This window comes from Ranitomeya imitator, chromosome 1, assembly GCF_032444005.1.
Source record: "Ranitomeya imitator isolate aRanImi1 chromosome 1, aRanImi1.pri, whole genome shotgun sequence".
Classification (NCBI taxonomy): Eukaryota; Metazoa; Chordata; class Amphibia; order Anura; family Dendrobatidae; genus Ranitomeya; species Ranitomeya imitator.
Genome location: NC_091282.1, coordinates 177,580,884 through 177,605,773, shown reverse-complemented (window position 1 = coordinate 177,605,773; position 24,890 = coordinate 177,580,884). Strand labels below are relative to the sequence as shown.

The 24,890-nt window shown below is 39.8% G+C and overlaps 1 protein-coding gene across 1 annotated transcript in view; it reads left to right on the top strand.

The window, feature by feature from the left end:
* Nucleotides 1-24,890, top strand: part of FBXL17 (F-box and leucine rich repeat protein 17) — a 996,531-nt gene that overhangs the window by 311,577 nt on the left and 660,064 nt on the right. Inside the window, exons 5-6 of the mRNA XM_069752543.1 lie at nucleotides 3,764-3,871; nucleotides 14,216-14,346. Of these exons, the coding sequence (XP_069608644.1) occupies nucleotides 3,764-3,871; nucleotides 14,216-14,346 (239 nt within the window). The remainder of the gene's footprint in view (nucleotides 1-3,763; nucleotides 3,872-14,215; nucleotides 14,347-24,890) is intronic.

Below are 24,890 nucleotides of genomic sequence, written 5' to 3'. Positions count from 1 at the left end.
TCCAGAAAAAATCAGCAATGAATGTTGCCAAGTGAAAATTGCAAACTGCCACTGTAGTGACCAGTACGTTATAGTCACCAGTATGTTATGTCCAGCCCGTGCTTCTTGAGGCATGCACCCGTAAGTTCGATGGGATCTCTTCGCTTCAGAAATGCCAATTATGGACGCATTATGTAATTTAGGTACACTGTGTGGCTCAAAAGGGATGAGGGCATTTGGATTTGAGAGCAGAGAGTTTGCTTAATTTCTTTAGGCTGGTGAGGAGCTATATCGCTTTTCCAGAGCCTCTGTACTACCACTAATGTGGAAGCCCCCTATGTTTCGATTTAAGGGACTCTGTCACCCCCTCCAGCCGTTAGAATGCAGCATTACTGCTGCACAAGGTGGCTCTTTTAGTTTCTGACAAGGTTGCTCTTTTAGTTATTGGTGCAGTCAAAGCAGAAATAAAGCGTTTTATAATTTCGCAAAAATACCTGTCTTTAGCCCTGGAGGCAGGTCTTAACCCCTAGCTGCACACGCCACACTGCCGCCACTCAAGGCTTCTAGGGCGCCGCTCCCTCCGCGCTGTTTTCAAATCAAATCTGGCGCCTGCGCTGTTTTGCTCTGCCTGGGGCAGGCGCAGTGAGCGCTGCCCGTCTGACCTCAGATGCAGTCTCGCAGACTGCACCTGTGCGGCCACCCAGCTTGTAAATCCCAGCCCCGCACTGTGCATAATGCATAACACACTGCGGGGCTGGGATTCACAAGCTGGGTGGCCGCACAGGTGCAGGCTGCGAGACTGCATCTGAGGTCAGACGGGCAGTGCTCACTGCGCCTGCCCCAGGCAGAACAAAACAGCACAGGCGCCAGATTTGACTTGAAAACAGCGCGGAGAGGGCGGCGCCCGGCACCGAAGAAGCCTTGATTGACGGCAGTGTGGAGTGTGCAGCAGGGGGGTTAAGACCTGCCTCCAGGGCTAAAGACAGGTATTTTTGCGAAAATTTAAAACGCTTTATTTCTGCTTTGACTGCACCAATAACTAAAAGAGGCACCTTGTCAGAATGCAGCATTACTGCTGCACAAGGTGGCTCTTTTAGTTTATAACGCCTGGAGGGGGTGACAGAGCCCTTTAACAGATGACAGACCTGAGTAATGACTTGCTTTTATTGGGAACATTATACATAATGTTTGGGATCACAGTTATCATGCACTGTATGCTGACCACCTACTTTGGGGTTTCCATCTAAATCTCTGAGTGACGTGATTCAGATGAAACCTCTGAGGGATCCATTCACTATAATGAGGCAGGAGAGTTACTTTGGACTCCTTCTGGCCTCTGTTCAGTGGAATGCTTTTCAGAAGTGGACAAAACTGTGTCCGATGGTACTTTTATGCAATCCTAAAAAGCTGGACACTGCCATATCACAGACTGCTTTCACAGTGCCTCCAGCTGCCTCATTATAGGGAATCTTCTGCCAGAGGTTCCGTCTGAATCATGTATTTCAGAGATTTACACGGAAACCCTGATGTAAGCGCTCAGTGCAGAGCCCAGGATAAATGTGCACTGAGCTTTACTGCGGTCTTTGGGAGGCAGAGTGAAAAAATCAACAGTATGTAAAGAATTGATTTTATTTATTTTTTACGCCGTAACTCTTGTGGTATAAGTGATTAGGAGACTTTATTCTTCGGGTCACTGCGATTACAGCGATACCAGATTTATATCTGTTTTTTATGTTTAGCTGCTGTCACACACTACAAAAGACGCTTTTTATTGCAAAAAAATAGTTTGTGCGCAACCATACTTTGAGGGCTATAATTTTTCCATATCTTGGCCCACAGAATCATGTGAGGTCTTAATTTTTGTGGGACAAGTTGATGTTTTTATTGGTACCATTTTCAGGCACATGATATTTTTTGAGCGCTTTCTATTCTGATTTTTGGATGGCAGAATGAACAGAAACCAGGAATTCCTTTTGGGGGACATTTATGCTGTTCTGTGTGTGGTAAAATTGATAAGGCAGTTTTTTTCTTCTTCTTAATGTTCTTAATTCTTCTTCTAATGATCAGAAAGTTTACTAGCTCTGGTGACCTGGATGTCGTCATTACGACATCGGGTCACCATGGCAATGATCGTGGCCCTGCGTCTCACCACAAGATCTCCTATCCAAAAGCAGATCGGTTGTCAGTAGTGATGAGCGAGTATACCCGTTGCTCGGGTGGTCTCCAAGTATTTGTGAGTGCTCAGAGATTTAGTTTTTGTCTTTTGTATCCATAGCTGCATGATTTGTGGCTGCAAGACAGCTTGAATACATATGGGGATTCCCTAATAACCAGGCAACCCCCACATGTACTCAGGCTAACAAGCAGCCGTAAATCATACAGCTACGGCAATGGAAACTAAGCCTCCGAGCACATCCAAATACTTGGAGATCACCTGAGCATGCTCGGGAAAACCCGAACAACGGGTATACTTGCTTATCACTAAAATGTCAGCCCTCTGCCGGCTCCCAGAATACCGTGATCTTGTTCTATCGTAGCATTTCTGGGGTGCCAAGCTGTCAGAATCACCTGACACCCGGCGGCAATCTTCCGCACACCTCCCGTGTGTGCGGGCGATCGTGCAGACGTAATAATCCATCCCTGGTCAAATAGACCCAGGTCACATGGACGGATTATTACATCTGATGTTAGAAAGGAGTTAAAGCATCACTCCAGCCGTGAGAAAAAATAACAACCACTGGAGTGGTGCTTTAATACAAAAAGCAGAGTGCTTACAAGAAAAGGTATAAAAAGAGTAAAATAAAGCAAAGGAAAAATATGCCGTTCTAAAACAAAAATAAAGAAATAACATAAATACCTGAACATTACAGCCTTAAGTTATTCTTGTATTTCCTTGAGGGGAGGAGAAATGGATTGTGGATCACAGGTTGTAGAAGCGGACCCCCACATGCGCATGCCTTTCTATTGTCTAACTCATCTTATATGTTTGGTTTAAGTTTCCAGGAAAGCATATATTGTAATATTGGAATCGCTGGTCTGTAACTGGAATGTGGGCTTAATTAGGGGCAAGCACCTTGTATATTAAATGTCCTGTTTTTTTCCAAGCACTCCCCTCCATTTAGTAAATAGGAAATGCAGAGGACCATCTGTCCAGACTTTGAAGTTCTGGCTCACTAAGCCATGTGTCACAAATTACACCCACAGTTCATAGTTCTGAATTGCTGTAATAAGAGTGAATAGAGGATATGTCCTTTTGTGTAGTGATAATCCTGTGAATGGCAGCGTTAGGCCGGGGTCACACTTGTGAGTACAATGCTAGAAAGTCACACGAGTCTCTCGCATGAATTCCCGGCACTGCCGCCGACACTCGGGACCAGAACGTGCGGCTACATGTATTTCTATGCAGCCGCACGCTCCGGTGCCGAATATTCATGCGAGTGACTCGTGCGAGTTTCTCACATTGTGCTCACAAGTGTGACCTCGGCCTTAAACTAATACTATTTTACGGATTATACATTTTCCCTTACACCCGGCCATTGACATGAGTTTATAGCCCTTTATAAAGACTCGGAAGTGCTGCTCTAGCACTAAGTTGGGTCTGGATTTGCATTGGGGCCCTGCAAAGCAACAGTGCTAATCATCGAGCCACTGTGCTGTTAGTAGAAGGTGTTGTTGCTACTTTGACTTCTTAACTTTTAGTAATTATTATTTGTATTAATTTACATAAAACAATAAATATATTGCCAAATGAACTAAAAAAAATCCTGTTTTTTTGTTCCTTCAGGTAACTGATAAATCTGTTGAAGCATTTGCAGACCACTGTGCAGAGCTGGAATATGTAGGTTTCATGGGCTGCTCTGTTACATCTAGAGGAGTTATCCGCCTTACTAATGTGAGTAGACAAGTCACAAATATTTAGGTTTTCTTTTCTGATTTAATATCTGGTCTGTTCTTTAAATGCTTTGTTTAAAGGAGCATTTACAAATCCGTAAGCTGTTGTTTATTTATTTTATGTGTCTGCATACGGACTCATAGAGTTTAAAGATGTTGTCCAGGACTTTTTTTAGTTTTATTGTAAAAAAAAAAAAAAAATCAACAGGCTGGTAGTTGCTAACAAAGGCAACTACCTGCCTGTTGTACCCAGCGCCAGAACAGAGCGGTCACCGATCTCTCCTGCCGGCGATTAAGCTGCTGTATTTTAACAGAGCAGCTTTTCTTTTTACCCCTTCCTTCGGGGTTCCGCAAGGATCTCTCCTAGGCCCCCTTCTCTTCTCCTTGTATACTGCCACAACTGGACATTCAGTAGATTTGGTTTTCAGTATCATCTCTATGCTGATGACACCCAATTATACACCTCCGCTCCTGACATCATGCCTGCATTATTACAAAAAACACCAGTGATTGCCTTACTGCTGTCTCTATTGTCATGCCCTCCCTCTATATAAAACTGAACCTTTCAAAAACTGAACTCCTTTTGTTTCCTCCCTTCACTAACCGTATGCCCGATATTGCAATTTCCATCTATGGTTTTACTATTAACCCTCAACAACATGTCCGCTGTCTTGGGGTCATACTTGAATTTGACCTTTTCTTACTTTAAATTCTGCAAAAACTCTTACTGTTGCTATTATTCTTTCTCATCTGGACTGTTAGAACTCTCTACTAATCGAACTCCCTTTTACTAAACTCTCCCCATTCCAATCCATTTTGAATACATCAGCCAGGACCATATTCCTCGTCACCCCTTACATCGATGCATCTACCCTGTGCCAGCCATTGCACTGGTTGCACATCTGCTAGAGTTCAAATGTATCACTTTGACCAACAAAGCATTCCATGCTTAAGCATCACTCTACATTTCCTCCATCGTCTGTCTATCACCCTACCCTTGCTCTCTGTTCTTCTAATGACCTAAGATTAGCATCCTCAATAATCTGAACTTCCCACTCCCATCTCCAAGACTGCTTGCATACTGCACCAGTTCTTTGAAATGTCCAACCCAGGACAATTCGATTAATCCCCAATATCCACAGTTTTAAGCATGGACTAAAAGCGCAATTGTTAAGACTGGCCAATCACCTCAACATACTTATCTTACTATCCCTGTTTTGTCCATACAACGTTTTCTTCAAACGCAGGATCTCGTATCATCTATTCTCGCACCCTTTATGCAACTAATAGCCTTCACATACTGGTTGGTTACTTCATGCAGACTTATGTGAACACCTTATTTTATTACATTGATGGCTGGACCGTACAATGCAAACAATTACCATCCACCTTTCGTGCCTCCCCTATTTTGTCCATAGATTGTAAGCTTGCCATCATGGCCTCCACTCCTCTTGAAGACACAAAAGAGAATAGTAAAACCAAAAACACTCAGTTTGAAAAAATGTTGCAGTAATCCGCAAGTGCTAGTAAAAGATGTAAAAAACAGGGTATTTGGTTGATACGTTTTTTGCAAAAAATGTATACTAAGCTGCTCTACCAATCTTCACGGTATACCCTTATCAGAGCAGTCCTAACTAATGTATGCAATCCCTATCTGATGTATTTAAAAACCTGATCATCTGTATATAACCTGTGTGAACAGGGTTCAGAGAGGAAAAATCCATGTGTGCATACAGGGTAGAACAGCTTTTGTGCAGATAGCCCAAGAGGAGTGGTGGAACTCCCCAGTCTTGTAGACACAAGAGAACAATTATGGAAACAGGAACACATGGGCTACTTGCACAGTGAACAAGTCTGTAGGATCATGTTCACACACCACCAAGAAACCTGAAGACACAAAAGAGAATAGTAAAACCAAAAATACTCAGTTTGAAAAAATGTTGCAGTAATCCGCAAGTGCTAGTAAAAGATGTAAAAAACAGGGTATTTGGTTGATACGTTTTTTGCAAAAAATGTATACTAAGCTGCTCTACCAATCTTCACGGTATACCCTTATCAGAGCAGTCCTAACTAATGTATGCAATCCCTATCTGATGTATTTAAAAACCTGATCATCTGTATATAACCTGTGTGAACAGGGTTCAGAGAGGAAAAATCCATGTGTGCATACAGGGTAGAACAGCTTTTGTGCAGATAGCCCAAGAGGAGTGGTGGAACTCCCCAGTCTTGTAGACACAAGAGAACAATTATGGAAACAGGAACACATGGGCTACTTGCACAGTGAACAAGTCTGTATGATCATGTTCACACACCACCACTCCTCTTGGTATATGCTGATTTATGTGATTTATGTCATTCTGTAATGTCTTTTATTGTCTGTACAGATCCCCTTTAAGAGGGAAGAAGCACCATATTAGACTTTAGATTTTACTGGAATGGTTTTAGGATGCCATGTCACATTGGCAGAGCCCTTGACGTTGCCAGAGCAGAAACACCCCATATGTGAACTCATTTTACAAAGTACACACCCCAATGAATTCATCTAGGGGTGCAGTGATTACAACATGTACCTCACATAATTTTATACCATTGAGCGGTCAATAAAGAATACATTACATTTTTACCTCTAAAAAGGTTTTTAGCCCCAAGTTTTTAATTTTTCTAAGGGCTAATAGGAGAAATTTTTACAACAAACTGAGGTCTATTTTTTCTGAGTGCGCCTATGCCCTACTTGAAGCTTTGAAATATATTTCAGGCACTGTGCAAAGCTCAGAAGGAAAGGAATGCTATACTATAGTGCAAATTTAGTTTTCATGGGTTGCAAGTGGCATGACCCACTGTGAGAGCCCCTCAGGTGCTCCACACAGCAGAGCCCCTCATAAGTGACGCCATTTTATAAACTACATCTTTCAACAAATTTATCTAGGTGTGCAGAGATCATATCGACACCACAGGTGTGTCACAGAAGTTTCTACCATTGTGCAGTGAAGAAAAAATAATTACATTTTTACAGCAATCATTTGGTTTTGACTCCAGATTTGACATTTTGCACAAGTGGTGGGTAAAATGACACCAAAATGTGTCCAATAATTTCTACTGAATGTGGCAATACCCCATACAGTCATGTCCAAAAGTATTGACACCCCAGCAATTCTGTCAGATAATACTCATTTTCTTCCTGAAAATGATTGCAAACACAAATTATTTGGTATTATCTTCATTTAATTTGTCTTAAATGAAAAAACACAAAAAGAATTGTCCTAAAGCCAAATTGGATATAATTCCACACCAAGCATAAAAAAGGGGGTGGACAAAAGTATTGGCACTGTTCGAAAAATCATGTGATGCTTCTCTAATTTGTGTATTTAACTGCACCTGTAACGTACCTGTGGAACCTAACAGGTGTTGGCAATAACTCACACTTGCAGCCAGTTGACATGGATTAAAGTTGACTCAACCTCTGTCCTGTGTCCTTGTGTGTACCACATTGAGCATGGAGAAAAGAAAGAAGACCAAAGAACTGTCTGAGGACTTGAGAAACCAAATTGTGAGGAAGCATGAGCAATCTCAAGGCTACATGAGCCCTGTGGCTAACCTCCCTAGATGTGGATGGAAAAGAAAAATTGACAAGAGGTTTCAACGCAAGATTGAGCAGATGTTGGATAAAGAACCTCGACTAACATGCAAACAAGTTCAAGCTGCCCTGCAGTCCGAGGGTACAACAGTGTCAACCTGTACTATACGTCGGCATCTGAATGAAAAGGGACTGTATGGTAGGAGACACAGGAAGACCCCACTTCTTACCCCGAGACATAAAAAAAGCCAGGCTGGAGTTTGCCAAAATTTACCTGAAAAAGCCTAAAACGTTTTAGAAGAATGTTCTCTGGTCAGATGAGACAAAAGTAGAGCTTTTTGGGCAAAGGCATCAACATAGAGTTTACAGGAGCAAAAAAGAGGCATTCCAAGAAAAGAACACGGTCCCTACAGTCAAACATGGCGGAGGTTCCCTGATTTTTTTTTTTGGGTTGCTTTGCTGCCTCTGGCACTGGACTGCTTAACCGTGTGCATGGCATTATGAAGTCTGAAGACTACCAACAAATTTTGCAGCATAATGTAGGGCCCAGTGTGAGAATGCTAGGTCTCCCTCAGATGTCCTTCCAGCAGGACAATGACCCAAAACACACTTCAAAAAGCACTAGAAAATGGTTTGAGAGAAAGCACTGGAGACTTCTAAGGTGGCCATTAATGAGACCAGACCTGAATCCCGTAGAACACCTGTGGAGAGATCTAAAAATGGCAGTTTGGAGAAGGCACCCTTCAAATATCAGGGACCTGGAGCAGTTTGCCAAAGAAGAATGGTCTAAAATTCCAGCATAGCATTGTAAGAAACTCATTGATGGTTACCGGAAGCGGTTGGTCGCAGTTATTTTGGCTAAAGGTTGTGCAACCAAGTATTAGCCTGAGGGTGCCAATACTTTTGTCTGGCCCATTTTTGGAGTTTTGTGTGAAATGATCAATGTTTTGCTTTTTGCTTCATTCTCTTTTGTGTTTTTTTCATTTAAGACAAATTAAATGAAGATAATAATACCAAAGAATTTGTGATTGCAATCATTTTCAGGAAGAAACTGAGTATTATCTGACAGAATTGCAGGGATGTCAATACTTTTGGCCATGACTGTATGTGGCTATACAGTACTACTTAGCCACACTTTGAGACTCTGGAGGGACAGAGCGCTATTAGCCTCCTGGAGTGCAGATTTTCCTAGAATAGTTTGCAGCCTCCACATACAGAGCCCCTAATTGCTAGAAGAGCAAAATCCCTCCCTTAAATGACCCAATTTTTGGAAATGATACCGCTTTGGTAATTTATCTACAGGTGTAGGGATAATTTTTAATCCTTGGGTGTTTTCCATAAACAAGCAGCAGTGGATGTTGCGGAGTGAAAATTGCAAACTTGTGTGGTAGTGACCAGTACCTTATTGTAACCAGTAAGTTATGCCCAGCTCATGCTTTGGGAGACACGCATTCGTGAATTAGGCAGGCTCTCATCCCTACAGAAGTGCCACACATGTGGATGCATTATGTGGTTTAGGCACACTGGGGCTCAGAAGGGAAGGGGCATTTCGATTTGGGAGTGCAGAATTTTCTTAATTTCTTTTTGACTGTGAGGAGCCATTTCTTTTTTCCAGAGTCTTTGTACTACTAGATTCGTGGGAGTCCCCTATATTTCCTTTGACAGATGAAACCCCAGAAACCTTGATATAACTCGCTGTGTAAATGTGAGCTGAGACAGACATTTGGGAATCAGAATGAACAAATCAACAGCAGGGGAAGAATTAGTTTTATTTATTTTTTTTGGTTGCTCCTCTTGCGGTCTAAGTGATTAGACGACTTTATTCTTCGGGTCGGTGTGATACTAGATTGATATAGGGTTTTTATGTGTGGCTGCTGTCACACTAAAAGACGCTATTTATTGAAAAATCAAGTTTTTGCATCACCATGTTTTGGGAGTTATACTTTTTCCATATTTATGTGAGGTATTGTTTTTTGTGGGACGAGTTGACGTTTTTATTGGTACTATTTTCAGGCACATGACATTTTTTGATAGAGTTCTATTTCAATTTTTGAGAGGCAATTCAGGATTTCTTTTTTTTTTTTTCTTTGTGGTTCCCCGTGTGGTAATATTGATTAGATAGCTGCTTTGTTCTTTTGGTTAGTACGATTACAGCGATACCACATTTAGGCTATGTGCACATGTTGAGGATTAGACTTAGGAATTTCTGGTGCGGATTCTGCCTCTCCTGGCAGAAAACGCACCTGCGGATTTGTTGCGTTTTTTTGTCCGGTACCGCAGCGTTTTTGCTGCGGTTTTCTTGTGGATTTGCTGCCTTTTTTACCCCTGCGGTTTTCAATAATGGAATGGGTACAAAAACGCTGCAGATTCACAAAAAAGAAGTGACATGCTACTACTTTTAATCCACAGCGTTTCCGCAGCGAAATTTTCATTTGTGCACAGCATTTTTTTTTTTCTCATTGATTTACATTGTACTGTAAATCAATTGCGGATCTGCAGCATTTCTGCACTGCAAAAAATGCTGCGGATCCGCAGAGAATCCGCAACGTGTGCACATACCTTTATATAGTTAGTTTTTATTGGTTAAAAGCACCCAAATAAAAAGAATTTTCTGGAAAAAAAAATGTTTGCATTGCTTTATTCTGAGAGCTATAACTTTTTTTATTTTTCCGCTGATGGAGCTGTATGACTGCTTGTTTATTCAGAAGTACCATGTTTATTTAGATTTGTCTTTTTGATCGCCTTTTATTTCACTTTGTGTTCGGCAGAATGATGATCAAGCATTTTTTTTCAGCTTTATTTTTAATTTTTTTTATGGTGTTCACTAAAGGGGTTAACTATTGGGACAATTTTATAGGTCAGTCCATTCTGGACATGGAGATATCAAAATATTTATTTATAAGTATAATAAATATTTACTTTATTATTATTTTGTGAATTAAAAATGTATGTATATTTTTACAACTTATCATATATATATATACACACTTAGTCCCACTATGGGACTTTCACTCTCTGCAGTCTGATCGCAGTTATTAGGCATAGCAATGCAGGAGCGTTGCTATACCTTATTATCTATCATCCCTGCAGACACAAGTTAGTTAGATCATGCAGTTCTCATGATCTAACTAACTTTCTAGTGAGTGGTGACCTGGTTGCTGTCAAGACTAGATCGGGTCACCGTGTCTCCGAGGAAAGGGCAGAGCGGCTTTCTAACCTCTGCTTGCTCCTGAAATGCTGCGATAGAGTGCCATTATTAAGACAGATATTTACCTTAATGCTGACCATAGTCTTTGTATCCATTTCTCCCTTTCTTGGATTAATATGTTATGGGGGGCCCTGCCATCTTTCTAGTACTTATCATTCCTTCGGAAAAAGGTAGATAATTTTTTGAGAGAGACTCTAAGAGAGATTGATTAGATTTGTCTGAAAGATAAAGTGAAGCACTTTGCCCTAGTAACACACCAGGTTAATATTTGTTTTTTAATTTCAAAAGTCTCCAACATATGACAGCTGGTTATTTCTGTTGAAATCAGAAGTTTACACATAAGACACATATGCATGTTTTTCTCAATATAATAACATGAAATCAGAATAAATCTTTCCTGATTTAGGTCAATTAGGATTACCATAATTATTATTTGCCAAATGCCAGAATAATGAGGGAGAGAAAATGTTTTAATTCTGATTTCATGTCCGTTATTGAGAACATGCATTTGTGTCTTTTTATATAGAGTATTTAAGCTTCTGGTTTCAACTGTTTAACCTTTTACAGGGTCACTGTTAGCGGTAGGTAGACTGGAATCTTTGTAATAAGGTTTCCTTGTACAACCTTTGTACTAGCCGTTGTGTCTACCAGATTCCAAGGGTTGACTTGGCCTTTACCCTACGTTACATGTACAGAGAAGTGGGTGTACATAGGGGCCCTTAAGTTGGAGCCACTGAACATGCTCCTGGAAGAGGGTAGTTGGGAAGCTGTGCCAAAAATGGGAGGTCATAAACAGGAACAGAATTGCAAAGATGAAAAATATTCAATATGTGGACCAACAACAGAAATACAAATAGGCTTAGTAAGGGCTGAAAACACAAGACTTAACCAACCAAGATTACCTACACTACCATTCCAAAGTTTAGGGTCACTTAAAACTGTCCTTATTTTTTAAAGAAAAGCACAGTTTTTTCCAATGACTCTAACATTAAATGATGCAGAAAAACTCTATACATTGTTAATGTGGTAAATGACTATTCTAGCTGCAAACGTCTGGTTTGTAATGCAATATCTTCATAGGTTTATAGAGTCCCATTTCCAACAACCATCACTCCAGTGTTCTTATGGTACTTTGTGTTTGCTAACCGTGTAAAAAGGCTAATGGATAATTAGAATACCCTTGAAAACCCTTGTGCAAGTATGTTAGCACAGCTGAAAACAGTTTAGCTGATTAGTGAACCTATAAACCTGACCTTCCTTTGAGCTAGTTGAGAATCTGGAGCATTACATTTCTTGGTTCCATTAATCTCTCAAAATGGCCAGAATAAAAGATCTTTCATGTGAAACTCGACAGGCTATTGTCGTTCTTCAGTTTCTTGGCAATTTCTAGCAAGGAATAGCCTTCATTTCTAAGATTTCCTACAACGATGTGTACTACTCCCTTTAGAGGAGAGCACAAAGAGGCTCTAACCAGAGTAGAAAGAGAAATGGGAGGCCCTGATGCACAATGGAGCAACAAGACAAGTAGATTAGAGTCTGTAGTTTGAGAAATCAACGCCTCACAGGTCCTCAACTGGCAGCTTCATTAAATACTACACGCAAAACGCCAGTGTCAATGTCTACAGTGAAGAAGCGGCTTCGGGATGCTGGCCTTCAGGACTGAGTGGCAAAGGAAAAGCCATATCTGAGACTGACTAATAAAAGGAAAAGATTAATATGGGCAAAAGAACACAGACATTGGACAACAGACATTGGACAGAGGAAGATTGGAAAAAAGTGTTATGGATAGTGATGAGCAAATATACTCGTTACTCGAGATTTCCTGAGCACGCTCGGTTGTTCTCCGAGTATTTTTTAGTGCTCGGAAATTTAGTTTTTGTTGCCACAGCTGAATGATTTACATCTCTTAGCCAGCTTGATTACATGTGGGGATTCCCTAGCAACCAGGCAACCCCCATATGTACTTATGCTGGCTAACAGATGTAAATCATTCAGCTGATGTTCGCTCATCAGTAGTTATGGATAGACCAATTCAAGTTTGAGGTGTTTGGATTACACAGAAGAACATTTGTGAGATGCAGAACAGCTGAAAAGATGCTGACGCCATCTGTCAAGCATGAAGGCAGCTGGTATTCTATCTGTAATGGTCTGGCCAGCGCACTCACCAGGTCTCAACCCCATTGAGCTGTTGTGGGAGCAGCTTGATCGTATGGAACCAAAAAGAACAAGAAAACCACCATGGGGAATGCACACCACTATTAAATTATATATAAAAAGGTAAACTTTTATTGACAAACCGCATAAAAATAATTAAAAACCAATAACAAACCAACCCCTCCCAAACATGTGGATAAACCTTGCAATTACACAGGTATATGGAGAAATGTTACATATAATTGTATCAACACAATTCTAGCAATTTACGTCAGAAAAATATATATAATGGCAATAACCAAATACCTCAACCGTAATAATCCCTAAATACCCCTGATGATAAGAGGAAATCCTAGAACCAGGATAATGCAGAGCAAATCTGCAATAATATGCAGAGATCAAAAAAGGAGAGTGGTACGCCAAAAGCACACAATATGTTGATGTTTGAAGTATTTGGGGCCAGTTACCCATGATAAGAGCTGAGGTGCCCGTAGGCGATGAGGGTGCCGAAATAAACAATCTGCCTGCATCCACGGGAAAGAAATGCCCCCAAAATAACCACAGCAATATATCCATGAGGATTAAAGCATATGATAAACCGCTCATATGTGCAGAGTAGAACAAGGCGTCCAGCTCAAACAATAAGAAAGCCAGGGGGAGGGAAGCGGGGAAAGCGTGGGAGGCGGAAGCCCAACGTGTGTCACCGTTGCACGGACGGCTTTGTCAGGGGAAGTGTCAGCTTGATCGTATGGTATGCAAAAAGTGCCCATCAAGCCAAGCAACCTGTGTGTGTAAGGGGGGGGGGGTTGTAATTAGATTATCTCAGCAAGTTAACTGCTAGAATGCCAAAGGTCTGCAATGCTGTAATTGCTTCAAAGGGAGAATTTTTTGAGTAAAACAAGGTTTGAAGGAGAAAATTATTATTTCAAATAAAAAAATCTTTTTTCCGAACCATGTCAATGTCTGAACTAGATTTTCAATACATTTGGCAACTTATTTGATCAATAAAAGTCTGAGTTTTCATGGAAATCACAAAATTACAAAATTGTCTTGGTGACCCTAAACTTTTGAACGGTAGTGTGTAACTGGCAGTGAATAGCTCAATTTCAGAAGCTTAAATAGCTTGCAGCCCCACTAAGACTAAACAGTAGGGAGCAAACACTAGCAGAAGTGAATTCCTGCGCCTTCAACCTGTACAGTAATAAAAATCAGAGCACACATGACTGTCCTTGTCATCCAACGTTGCACAAAGCAAAATTGCCAGCACAGATGTCACACCTTTCTTTTGCAACAGTTTTGGTAAAATCTTTTCAATTGTTAAGTGCATTGGTTTTCTTATGCCATATTAATGTATTAGACACACATGGGCATTGTTTCTTTAGTAAATCTTTTTTTGTTTTCATTTTCAGCTTAAAAATCTTTCTAGCCTTGACTTGCGGCACATCGATGAGCTGGATAATGAGACGGTGATGGAGATTGTAAAGAAGTGCCAGAACCTCACATCCCTGAATCTCTGCCTGAATAGGAATATTGATGACAGGTTAGCCGTATCTTATGTAGATCTACTTCATTGTAGAATTGCATACAAATTGTTACACAATGTGTATAACCAGGTCGCTGTCTACAGGAAATGTATGTACAGATACGCATGGTGTGGGTGGGGCTAGCTTCCTCCGCTCTGCTGCATTACTAAATCTAATAGCTCTGATTGTGTTGGAACGGTTACACTCAGTAATCTAAGTTATACATCTTTGGAATCAGGGTCTCTGTTCCTACATTATGCTGCTTTCAGATGAGGTAGCAAAAGCCTGCTGACAGATTCCCTTTAAGGAATATCTTCATTTTGTGACTTTTTTTTTTTTTCCTTGTATAGCTTTTTTTCCCATTCCTTTTTCTATCCTACATGAACCTGACAAGCTTGTGTGACACATTTTCTAGATTGTCTTTATTTTATAGCATGTTTACTAGGCCATTTCTCTGCAGGGATTGACAGTGTTTTAAATGAAATATGTCAGCTGGAGCAATGCACCTTCTAGTTCTGCTTCCATTGCATGAGATTGTGCAGGCTGTTTCGTCTTTCCTAGGATATCCCTGGTGTGTTTTATTTTCTTAAACACAGCAACTATTTCTACAATGTTTAAACATTTCCTTCTTTTCATGTTTTTTACTCTCTTGTGTATTTATTTCATTTTGTTACATTTAGTTTTTTTGTTATTTGCCCATTTCTGCGTTCTGTCAGTTTTACGCTCCATATATAAACACATTTGGAAAAATACAGAACTTTCCCCTTACGCTCTTCTCTACCTTGAAGGCACATCCTGCCGTGTTACTGTGTTGTTTCTGCCTTGCTTCAGGGATGGCTTCCCTGTGTAACAGCATGGCTGCAGTAAATTCAGCGCTTTATTGCTAAAATGAAAGTGATTTTTCTTGTTTTATTACGGATGCTCAAAGAATACAGTTGTTCCCAACCTGTAACTGTACTTTACACATCTTCAATGCCACATTGCTGGGACTACCAAAAAAGTCCAATGTGGGCATTGAGACAGTCATTGATTTAATTTTTTTTTTTTCGTTATGAAGTGTTAATGGGTTAAAATAAAGGCAGAAATGTAAAAAAATTTTTTGCCAAGATACTGCCCAAATGTATATTGACACATGTATATAAGTGGACTAAGTTTGATTCCATGCAGCATCTACATATCATGGCCTCCTGATGATCTGTTGAGGTGAAACGCGTAGAGGCGTACGAAACATCTCTGATAAGTATCGGTTCCCACCCTCTGTTTATCATGTTATACATTTAATGTAATCTTCGGCTGAAGATTAGAGCTGAATGTTGCCGTCTTTTGTGCCTTGCCCGTTTATATATCTGTGGTTATCACCCATTTGAAAATTTTCATTAGAATATCAGCAGGGTGCCCCAGGGTCAGCCATCGATGAGTGGGGGCGCCATATCCACTGACAAGTAGGGTGCCAACTCCCACAGCTAGGCAGGGCGCATATCAGCAGGGGACAAAGGTAGTGAGGTCCATTTTTTAAGCACGAGCACTTTTTTGTTTTGCACATATTGTCTTTGTCCGTGTATCTCACCCTGCCACAAATAGGCCTTTTCTACCTACCCTAAATTATTTTGTAGACTATACCAACAAATGAAGACCCTCTCCATTATTCTTCATTAGACATTTCTACTAGGCCAAACCAAAGTATTATATATACTAATTGTTTCTCAATCCCGCCTATCATTTCTGGTCTAGTATAATTGTTGGGGCATATGAGATACTTATGTCAGGGCGCACAATAGGAGACATAGGGTCAGCCGACGGTGAGTGGGGGCGCTATTCTCGTATCTATGTTTAGGGTGCCAACCTCCGCTGTCAGGCAGGAATTGTGTATCTGCTCTATTAGCAGGGTAAATCTAGAGTGCACGGTTGTGTGTTTTATGTGGATATCTGTTTGTAGTTGTCTCATGGTTTCAAATTGAATTTAAATAAACTTCAGTGTTTTATCTATGTCATCATAAAGATTATAAGTGTTATTTGCGTTAATAGATTGATTTTCTGACCTCTTTTTGGCTGGTTATCAGCTCATGATTACTAGAAATGTAAATCTGCATTACTGGTTTTCTCAATTGCCTGTTTAGCAGTCCCCGCATGTGTTGTGGCTGTCGAACAGCCGCGAGACATGCATCTGCGGGGACTTGAAGATATTTTTCGATTGCGCCGAAGTCACTCGGAAAGCACATGAGCATGCTCAGAGAACACCTTATGCGAGCACGTTTACTGATCACTATTGCTTAGTACTAGCTATGTGACCTCTGGTGCCCCAGTGGTTCTAAAGGGCACCACGTCCCTCCACCCCAACACGCGTTTTCTTTTTATCCAGAAGAATTGAATTTAAATATTTATGAGTTTTGGGATTTTTTAATTCACTTCTTAATTTCAGGGGCTTGGTCACACCTCCCGGATTGGGGTGATATATTTAGTGCTTGAAGTGCTATCTGGAATAGCTGTGCTATACCATTAGTAACATTTTATGCGTGCACTGATATTTTTTTTTATATGCATTGCCTTTTCTTTAACTGGTAAGACATGTTTTTCAGCAAGAAAAAAAATGTCAGTGTCTACAGTGTCTTTTTTTAGGATACTTGGAATACTTTGGTTTGGCCTAGTAGAAATGTCTAATGAAGAATAATGGAGAGGGTCTTCATTTGTTGGTATAGTCTACAAAATAATTTAGGGTAGGTAGGAAAGGTTCATCTGAGCTCAAAATATTAAGGTTCTTCCTCAATGCTTGATGGTGTTCAATTAGGATTTATATTACTGGGATACTATATTTGACATATGTGGTGAGATTGCAATTCTGTATGCATTACATTCTAATTTGTTTGTTTTTGCATTTTATAATTTAGCAATGAATGATTCCTAAATGTTTTGCTATTACTAGCAAGGAACTCATTTTCAGAAAATAACTCATGGTATATTTCACGTGTCATAAATGTAGTAGTGCGCTGTAGAAGTACTAATCATAGTAAAGAGTTCTTGTTTGAAGTGGAATGGTGGGATGAACAAATTTTGAACAATTATTTTCAGTTGACAGGTCTACAAGTTCACATGTTTAAGAAAATGCTATTTGACATGGATACATCATGTCTACAAACTAGACCTTTGGAGACTATTCACAATCCTCTTCAGTGGAATTATTTGTAATGAGGCTTAACTAGGTCCCAATTACAGTCAGTTAGATGCAATTATGGAAACAAGTTCTTGCTTAAAAGTTGAACAACTTAATTTATTTTCAGTTCTGACATGTTAAAATATTTTTTTTCATAGTTGCCTATATTCTTAATTTTCAGTGCATAATATATACACGTATATGTGTGTATGTGTGTGTGCATTTCATTGAAATTGCAACATAAGTATGAAATCATAGAATTACTGAAATCTCAGGATCAATAGCCAAGTTAAAGTATAACAAGAAAAACATTGAAACAAAATGTTCAAAACTCCTCAATTTATTTATTTAGTATTGAGTTTGAACACCACAAGCAGAAAAATATGTGCTAATACACCTTGGCTGCTATCAGTGAGGTTATTAATGGTTGTTTGTTCTGGCACACAAATCATGAAGATCTGCTGTTGGCAGCTTCCACTGCGTTTGCCAACCAATGACGTCCCAGATGTGCTCCATTGGATGAAAGTTTGAAGAAGCTGTAGGTCATGGTAACACAATTAGAACATGCAGGCTGCTCACACTAGAAGGATCAAAATGAGGCTTAGCGTTTTCATGTTGAAAACCTTCTCCTGCAAGACTTTAAAGAAATGGCCATATCAATGGTGCCACCACCAAATTATTATAACGCCAAGGTGATAGTGTACCTGGACTTAAGACTATGTCCGGATTCTGTGCATTATTCCAAACCACACCATAATCCTGATGTGGGACCAGTGTGAGGTTCCCTCATGAAGACCTTTTCATGTTGATGCCTACGTCATCTCATGGAGACCAGAGAATGGAATGGAGCAATGGAGGTTGACATGGCATTCTTTCTCTTCAGCAATAAGCCTCACAAAAAGTTTCATCAGGTAATTACAGTGGGGAAATTAAGTAGTTGATAAATCGCCGATTTTGCACATTTTGCCACCTACAAAGAATGGAGAGGTCTGTAATTTTTTTTATAGGTACACTCCTACTGTGAGAGACAGAATCTAAAAATAAAAAAAAAAGAAAATCATATTGTATGATTTTTACATAAAGAATTTGCATTTTATTGCATGAATTAAATATATGATCACCTCACAGCCTGCAAGATTTCTGGCTCTCGCCGACCTGTTAGTTTTTCTTTAAGAAGCTCTCCTTCTCTGCACTCTTTACCTGTTTCAATTGCACCTGTTTGAACTTGTTACCTGTATAAAAGACACCTGTCCACATACTCCATCAATCATACTCCATCCTCTCCAACATGGCCAATGCCAAAAGGCTGTGTATGGACACCAGGGAGAAAATTGTAGGACTGCACAAGGCAGGGATGAGCTACAGGACAATAGGCAAGCAGCTTGGTGAGAAGGCAACAACTGTTGGCACAATTATTAGAAAATGGAAGAAACACAAGATGTCAATTGTCCTTGATCTGGGACTCTGTGCAAGATCTTGCTCATGGTGTAAGGATGATTCTGAAAAAGGTCATGAATCCGCCTAGAACTATATGGGAAGACCTGGTCAATGACAGAAAGCTGTGACCACAATCTCAAACGTTACTGTTAGTAACATACTATGTTGTCATGGAGTAAAATCCTGCAGGGCATGTAAGGTCCTTATACTCACGCTAGCACATGTCCAGGCCTGTTTGAAGTTCACCAATGACAGTCTTAGCCTTGGTCACGAATAAAAGCCTGTAAGATTCGAAGCGCATAGTCCCAGTGTTCACCGTGTTATTTTATGCCATCTTCATTTATTCTTTCTTTTTTCAGCCATATCCAAATAAACATTATATTTTATAGATAAAAAAATATTTTATTGCTGTTGCTGAATTTTTCCATTTTTTTTTTAAATGGTTTCAGCTCAGAAACCAGCCTGATCCCTCTGTACACCTCACCCTACTTAAATATATCTTCTTCATCTATAAGCTGATGAGATGGGACCAGGACCAGTAAAGGACAGTCTGAGATCAGTTTGGGATACGCACGACTGGTTAAAGGATGAGACGCACAGAATGGGCCGAGGCCTGTTTGGATCATGCAGGACATGTCGAGGTCGGTTTGGGACTCGAAAGAAAAGGTTGAGGCCTTTTTGGAATGTGCAGGATTAGGCATTGCCAGTTAGGTCTTGTACTTTGGCCCGAGACCAGTTTATATCGCATGCCAACACTAAAATAGTCCTCAGCAACAGAAGCTAGTTAATAAAATCTAATGGTAAATGTATTCTTTGGCATTAAAAAAAATAAGGGGTTGTCCACTACTAGGACAACCACTTCTTAATAAAAATATTTGGCCCCCATAAAATAATAAAGCTTATAGTCTCCTCCTGTGCCGGCTCCATTCCAGCGGTGTCGGCACTAGTTCTCCTCGGGGCTCTTCAGCAGTGTTGAGATTTGACGCCATCGCCCAGTCAGCGCTGGCATCATTGTACCCACCTTCGGACAAATCGAACATGAAGCGGAAGTCAGAGCTGCAGCTAATCTCGGACTTAGAGATTCAATTTAGCCAAAGGCAGGGACAGTGATGCCATCGCGGATTGGGTGCTGGCATCACTTGTCAGAGTAACAGCACAGGAACCCCGGGAGATTGAGTGCCACCACCGTGGGAACGGCGTCAGCATGGGAGGTGAGTATAAGCTTTATTTTATCGGGGCCAAATGAGGGGTATGAGAAGGGGTTGTCTAAGTAGTAGACAATTTTTTAAGAATAATAATTATTTTAATATAAATTTCAAAGACAAACTCTGTATAGGATCCAATCTGGTATATCTCTATAACACATGGGTACAGAGAGATTATTTGCTGATAATAGGGGTGTATACCTATCTACATGCATATATACATAGGTATACACTCTAGAAGATGCCACAATTTTTATTGTCGTAATCAGTTGAAATGGGAAAAAATATCCCTCTATATGATAGTTTTAAGTCAGAGGCTTGAAATTCAAAGGAGGGTTCATGACTACTGCAGCGCCTTACCAGACTTGGCTGTAGTACACCCTTGTACATGAGTCTGAGAATTATCATATTATGTTTCTGAACATTACTAAAAAGACTGTAATTCAAAGAGACTGATGTATCAAAGTTTTTTTTTTTTTTAAATGTGCAATGCAAGATGGAAACTGATGTCCTTTTTTTTCGCTACAGCCATGTGCCACCTAATGTCAAATATTTCTAGTGAAGGTCCAGCACGTCATATCAGATTTCTCCATATAAAGTGAATACGACTCATGGGAGATATCCTCTAAGTACATCTTTGTATCATGTCAAGCAGTAATTAAATTGACAGAATAAATATTATTACAGTACAGTTTAGAGAGTGTAATACAGTCACATTTCAGAGGCTTAAACCCATTTTTTTGTTTGTTTTAAGAGAAATGCCAATAAAACGGACACCTCATCATTTTCTGTGTCTGTACTGACTGTTTTTTTCCACCCAACCAATATAAAATGTCAGCACCAAGTCTTGAATATTTTCTCATAACCAGCGCTGTCATTGCCGTACCTTTTCTACCTTAGTAATAATCTCTATAAGACCTATTGCACTTGAATGTCAGAAATAATGACTGCAGCAATCAGACACAATTTAGTGTGCTCAATTGAACTATATATTTTCTGTAACAACGATTAATTTAGATGAGACATTCACAGCAATTACAAAGCTTATACTGCCAAAGAAATGCACAGCTACTGAGCTGCAATGGATGGGAAGAGAAAAACTGAAAGGCTGTAAAGCCAAAGGCATGCAAATATTTCCCAAAGTTCTGCAGTGAAGCTGCATGTATGATAATAGGCTCCCATTGTCCAGTTGTCATGTCAGACTACATATTTCACCTTGAAGCAATTAAAGGTTATTGTCCGGTCCAAATCAATAAGTCTGCAATCACTCTGTGTTACTGCAGACTTTTGAATCCCCCCAGTGCAAGCACTGTGAGCTGTGGGGATTCGCCGGTTTCAGACCCAGGATCGGAGGGTATGTATGAGATATACATACTCCCGGCCAGTGGGCATGGCCTCGCTCCATACAAGTATATGGAGTGAGGCCGCACCCATTGTCCAGGAGTATGTATAATGCATATATACCCTCCGGTCCTGGGTCTGAAACCGGCGAATCCTCGCAGCTCACAGTGCGTATGCATAATGTATACATCACTGACATTCCCAGCTCAGAAACTGGCGAAACCTACAGTGTGTGCGCTCGCTGGGAGGGATTCAGAAGTCTGCAGTCTCACAGAGTGACTGCATATTTATGAATTTGTACTGGACAACCCCTTTAAGCTTTGTCTTATTGTAAGGCTTCCTTTTGTGTTGGACCTAGTTCCACTACTTATGTAACTTGTTCTTGCTATTCCTTTTTATTCATTCATTACTTGATTGACTGCTAAAAATATTCACCCTTTTTTATTTTATTTGTTTGAGGGGTGTTTACTACTCAGATAACCCCTTATCAATTGGTATATCCCCCCTCCTAAAACGATGACCACTTATATTCACCTCCAGTGCTGGTGCCATTCTAGATAGTCTTGCGAAGCTAATGTGTTATGTCATTTGAGCCCTTAGGCGCATAAGCAGAATAATCATAAATGTACAATCACTTTTACAAGTACAACACTAGTACGCGGCCTGGCGATCAGAATACAGATAACGGAGCTTCACTGGGATATGCTATGCCTACCCCAACTACCGTATGTCCTGGATAACTTGCCATTAGCAGCTTTATGGTAGTGTTGTAGAATAGATGGAAAGGAAGGTATATCCTAAAAAAGTATGCAATGACTTAGGACGTATAGTCTGAAACGCCTCTGCATCTACTCTGTGTGGATTTTAATGGATTTGCAATAAAAAATAATTTTGTAGGCGCCATCGCTGGATAAGCCTTCTATGCATCTTCATTGATTCCTATACTACAAGACCTTCTGTGCAGAGGAGATCTTTGGTCTGTGGGTGAGATGAAGATCCGGGTTTCCATGACTTTTGTAGGTGAGACATCATGCAGATGGGTTGTTCTATTTTCAGAAGGCTTGTGAAGGTAGATGATTTGCTCCTATATACAAGAAGTAAAAAAAAAACAAAAAACTACCATATAGTCCAAGGTATTATGGTGAGAAAGTACAATGTATTATATTAAGCAGGTACTATAACAGAAGAAACATCAATGATTACAGTAATATAAAATTGCATAAGAACAAGGACGCACACCCAAGAGAGGAAAAACCAGTAGAACTGGGTAAGGAAAGTACCAGGGTTATATATGCAGCACAAACAAAGGTAAAAAAAAAGTAAGAAACAGTTCTACACAATATAAATAAATACATGAATAAATAAAGTGCTTGTACCAAAAAACCTTGAGTTGGTATTAATGTATGTACATAATTAATAAAGAAATGTTTGCCATTAGATATCAGAGCGCTAGCTGCAAAAAAATGTGTATACACCATGTCTCGAGTGTAGAAGGTGAAGGGTGTATAAATTATAAAAATGATATTAAATGAATAAATCCCAAGTTTAGGGCGACTTACAGTGACAATGAGGATCCCTGGCCCCAACGCGCGTTTCGGCACGCTGCCTTCGACGAAGGGATTTATTTATATATTATCATTTTTATGCACATATATACATCCCCCACCTTCTTCTACTCTAGACACATGGTCTATACCCATTTTTTCCAGTTAGTGCTCTGATATCTAATGAGACACATTTCTTTATTAACCATGTACCCACATTAATACTAACTCAAGGTTTTTTTTGGCACAAACATTTATTTATATTGTGTAGAATTGTCTCTTACTTTTTTTTTACCATAGTTCGTGCTGCGCATATCACCCTGGCACTTTCCCCAATTCTACTGGTTTTTACACTCCTGGATGTGCGTCCCTGTTCTTATGCAGTTTTATCTTACTATAATCATTGATGTTTCTTCTGTTATTGTGCCTGCTTAATATAATAAATTGTATTTTCTCACCATAATAACTCAGACTATATGGTCTGTTTTTCTTTGCGCTTTTTTGTTTTTTTATGTAATTTCCGACTGTCCACACACTACCACTTTGGTCACGCTTCTGCTAGGGATATTATTTCTACTTGTTCTTTTATTGCAACACCCTGCCATTTTTAAGCATTTCCTTTGTTATTTTTTTGTTTCATAAATACAAGAAGTGTTTTTATGAAATCAGGCTGAGGTTTGCAAGAGAATTATGTCATGGGAAAATTATTTTCCACAAATACAATGAGTATATATCTTAGCCCTGACTTTTTTTTTAAGTAATTGAGTCTGGTCTTTATCAGCCAGTGAATGCTGCTACCAGTCAAATTTTTTGAAATCTGTTTAAAGTGAACCATATTGACAGCCAGCATAATGATACTATGACACTACCACAACATGGAGTCTACAGTCTGTCAGTCATGCCTAAAGTAGCAAGAAGATCCAAATCATGACTAGTCCAGGGGAATCTCATGCAAATCAAGTAAAAACTGAATTCTGTTGGTGCCCCAAGGTCCTACTAATATGGGGATTGACTTGTCATACTTTAGAAAAAGGTATTTTGAAAGTGCATTGCTCTCTTGATCGATATAGATATATATATATATAAATAAATATAATCTCAAATATTACAATTCTGTTAACATTAAAGGGACACTGTCACCTGAATTTGGAGGGAACAATCTTCAGCCATAGAGGCGGGGTTTTCGGGTGTTTGATTCACCCTTTCCTTACCCGCTGGCTGCATGCTGGCTGCAATATTGGATTGAAGTTCATTCTCTGTCCTCCATAGTACACGCCTGCACAAGGCAAGATTGCTTTGTAAGGAAAGGGTGAATCAAACACCCGAAAACCCCGCCTCCATGGCTGAAGATTGTTCCCTCCAAATTCAGGTGACAGTGTCCCTTTAAACTATTTGGAGTGCCAATACAGCCAAAGAGAACGATCCCATATGACATCAGATTTAATTGATTCCATATAATCAGAATAGCAAACAAAACTTTTTTTTTATAAAATTGGATTGCAAAGATAAATACATTTAAAAGATTTTTTAAGATCACAATCCCCATGTCATACCAGTATCTTTAATTGCTGTATCAATAAAAATGATTAAATACTGTATATTCCAAATCATTCCATACTCTATATTAACCGTATGATAAATATATGCCACACCGATCGCAAATCTCTCAATATTGACCCTTTCACGCAGCATTTCCATGCATCTAAAGAACAGGACCTACGGAAGATGATTGAGTGCAAGAAGATGTAGAAACATTGAAGTTATATTTGGCCGCTAGATAGCCGGGACACTCCTGCTCCTTGATATAATCCTCACTATACATGAAAAATTGAAAAAAAATTGTAATGGGACTTATAGGGCTATCCAGATTTGAGCTTGAAGTCTGC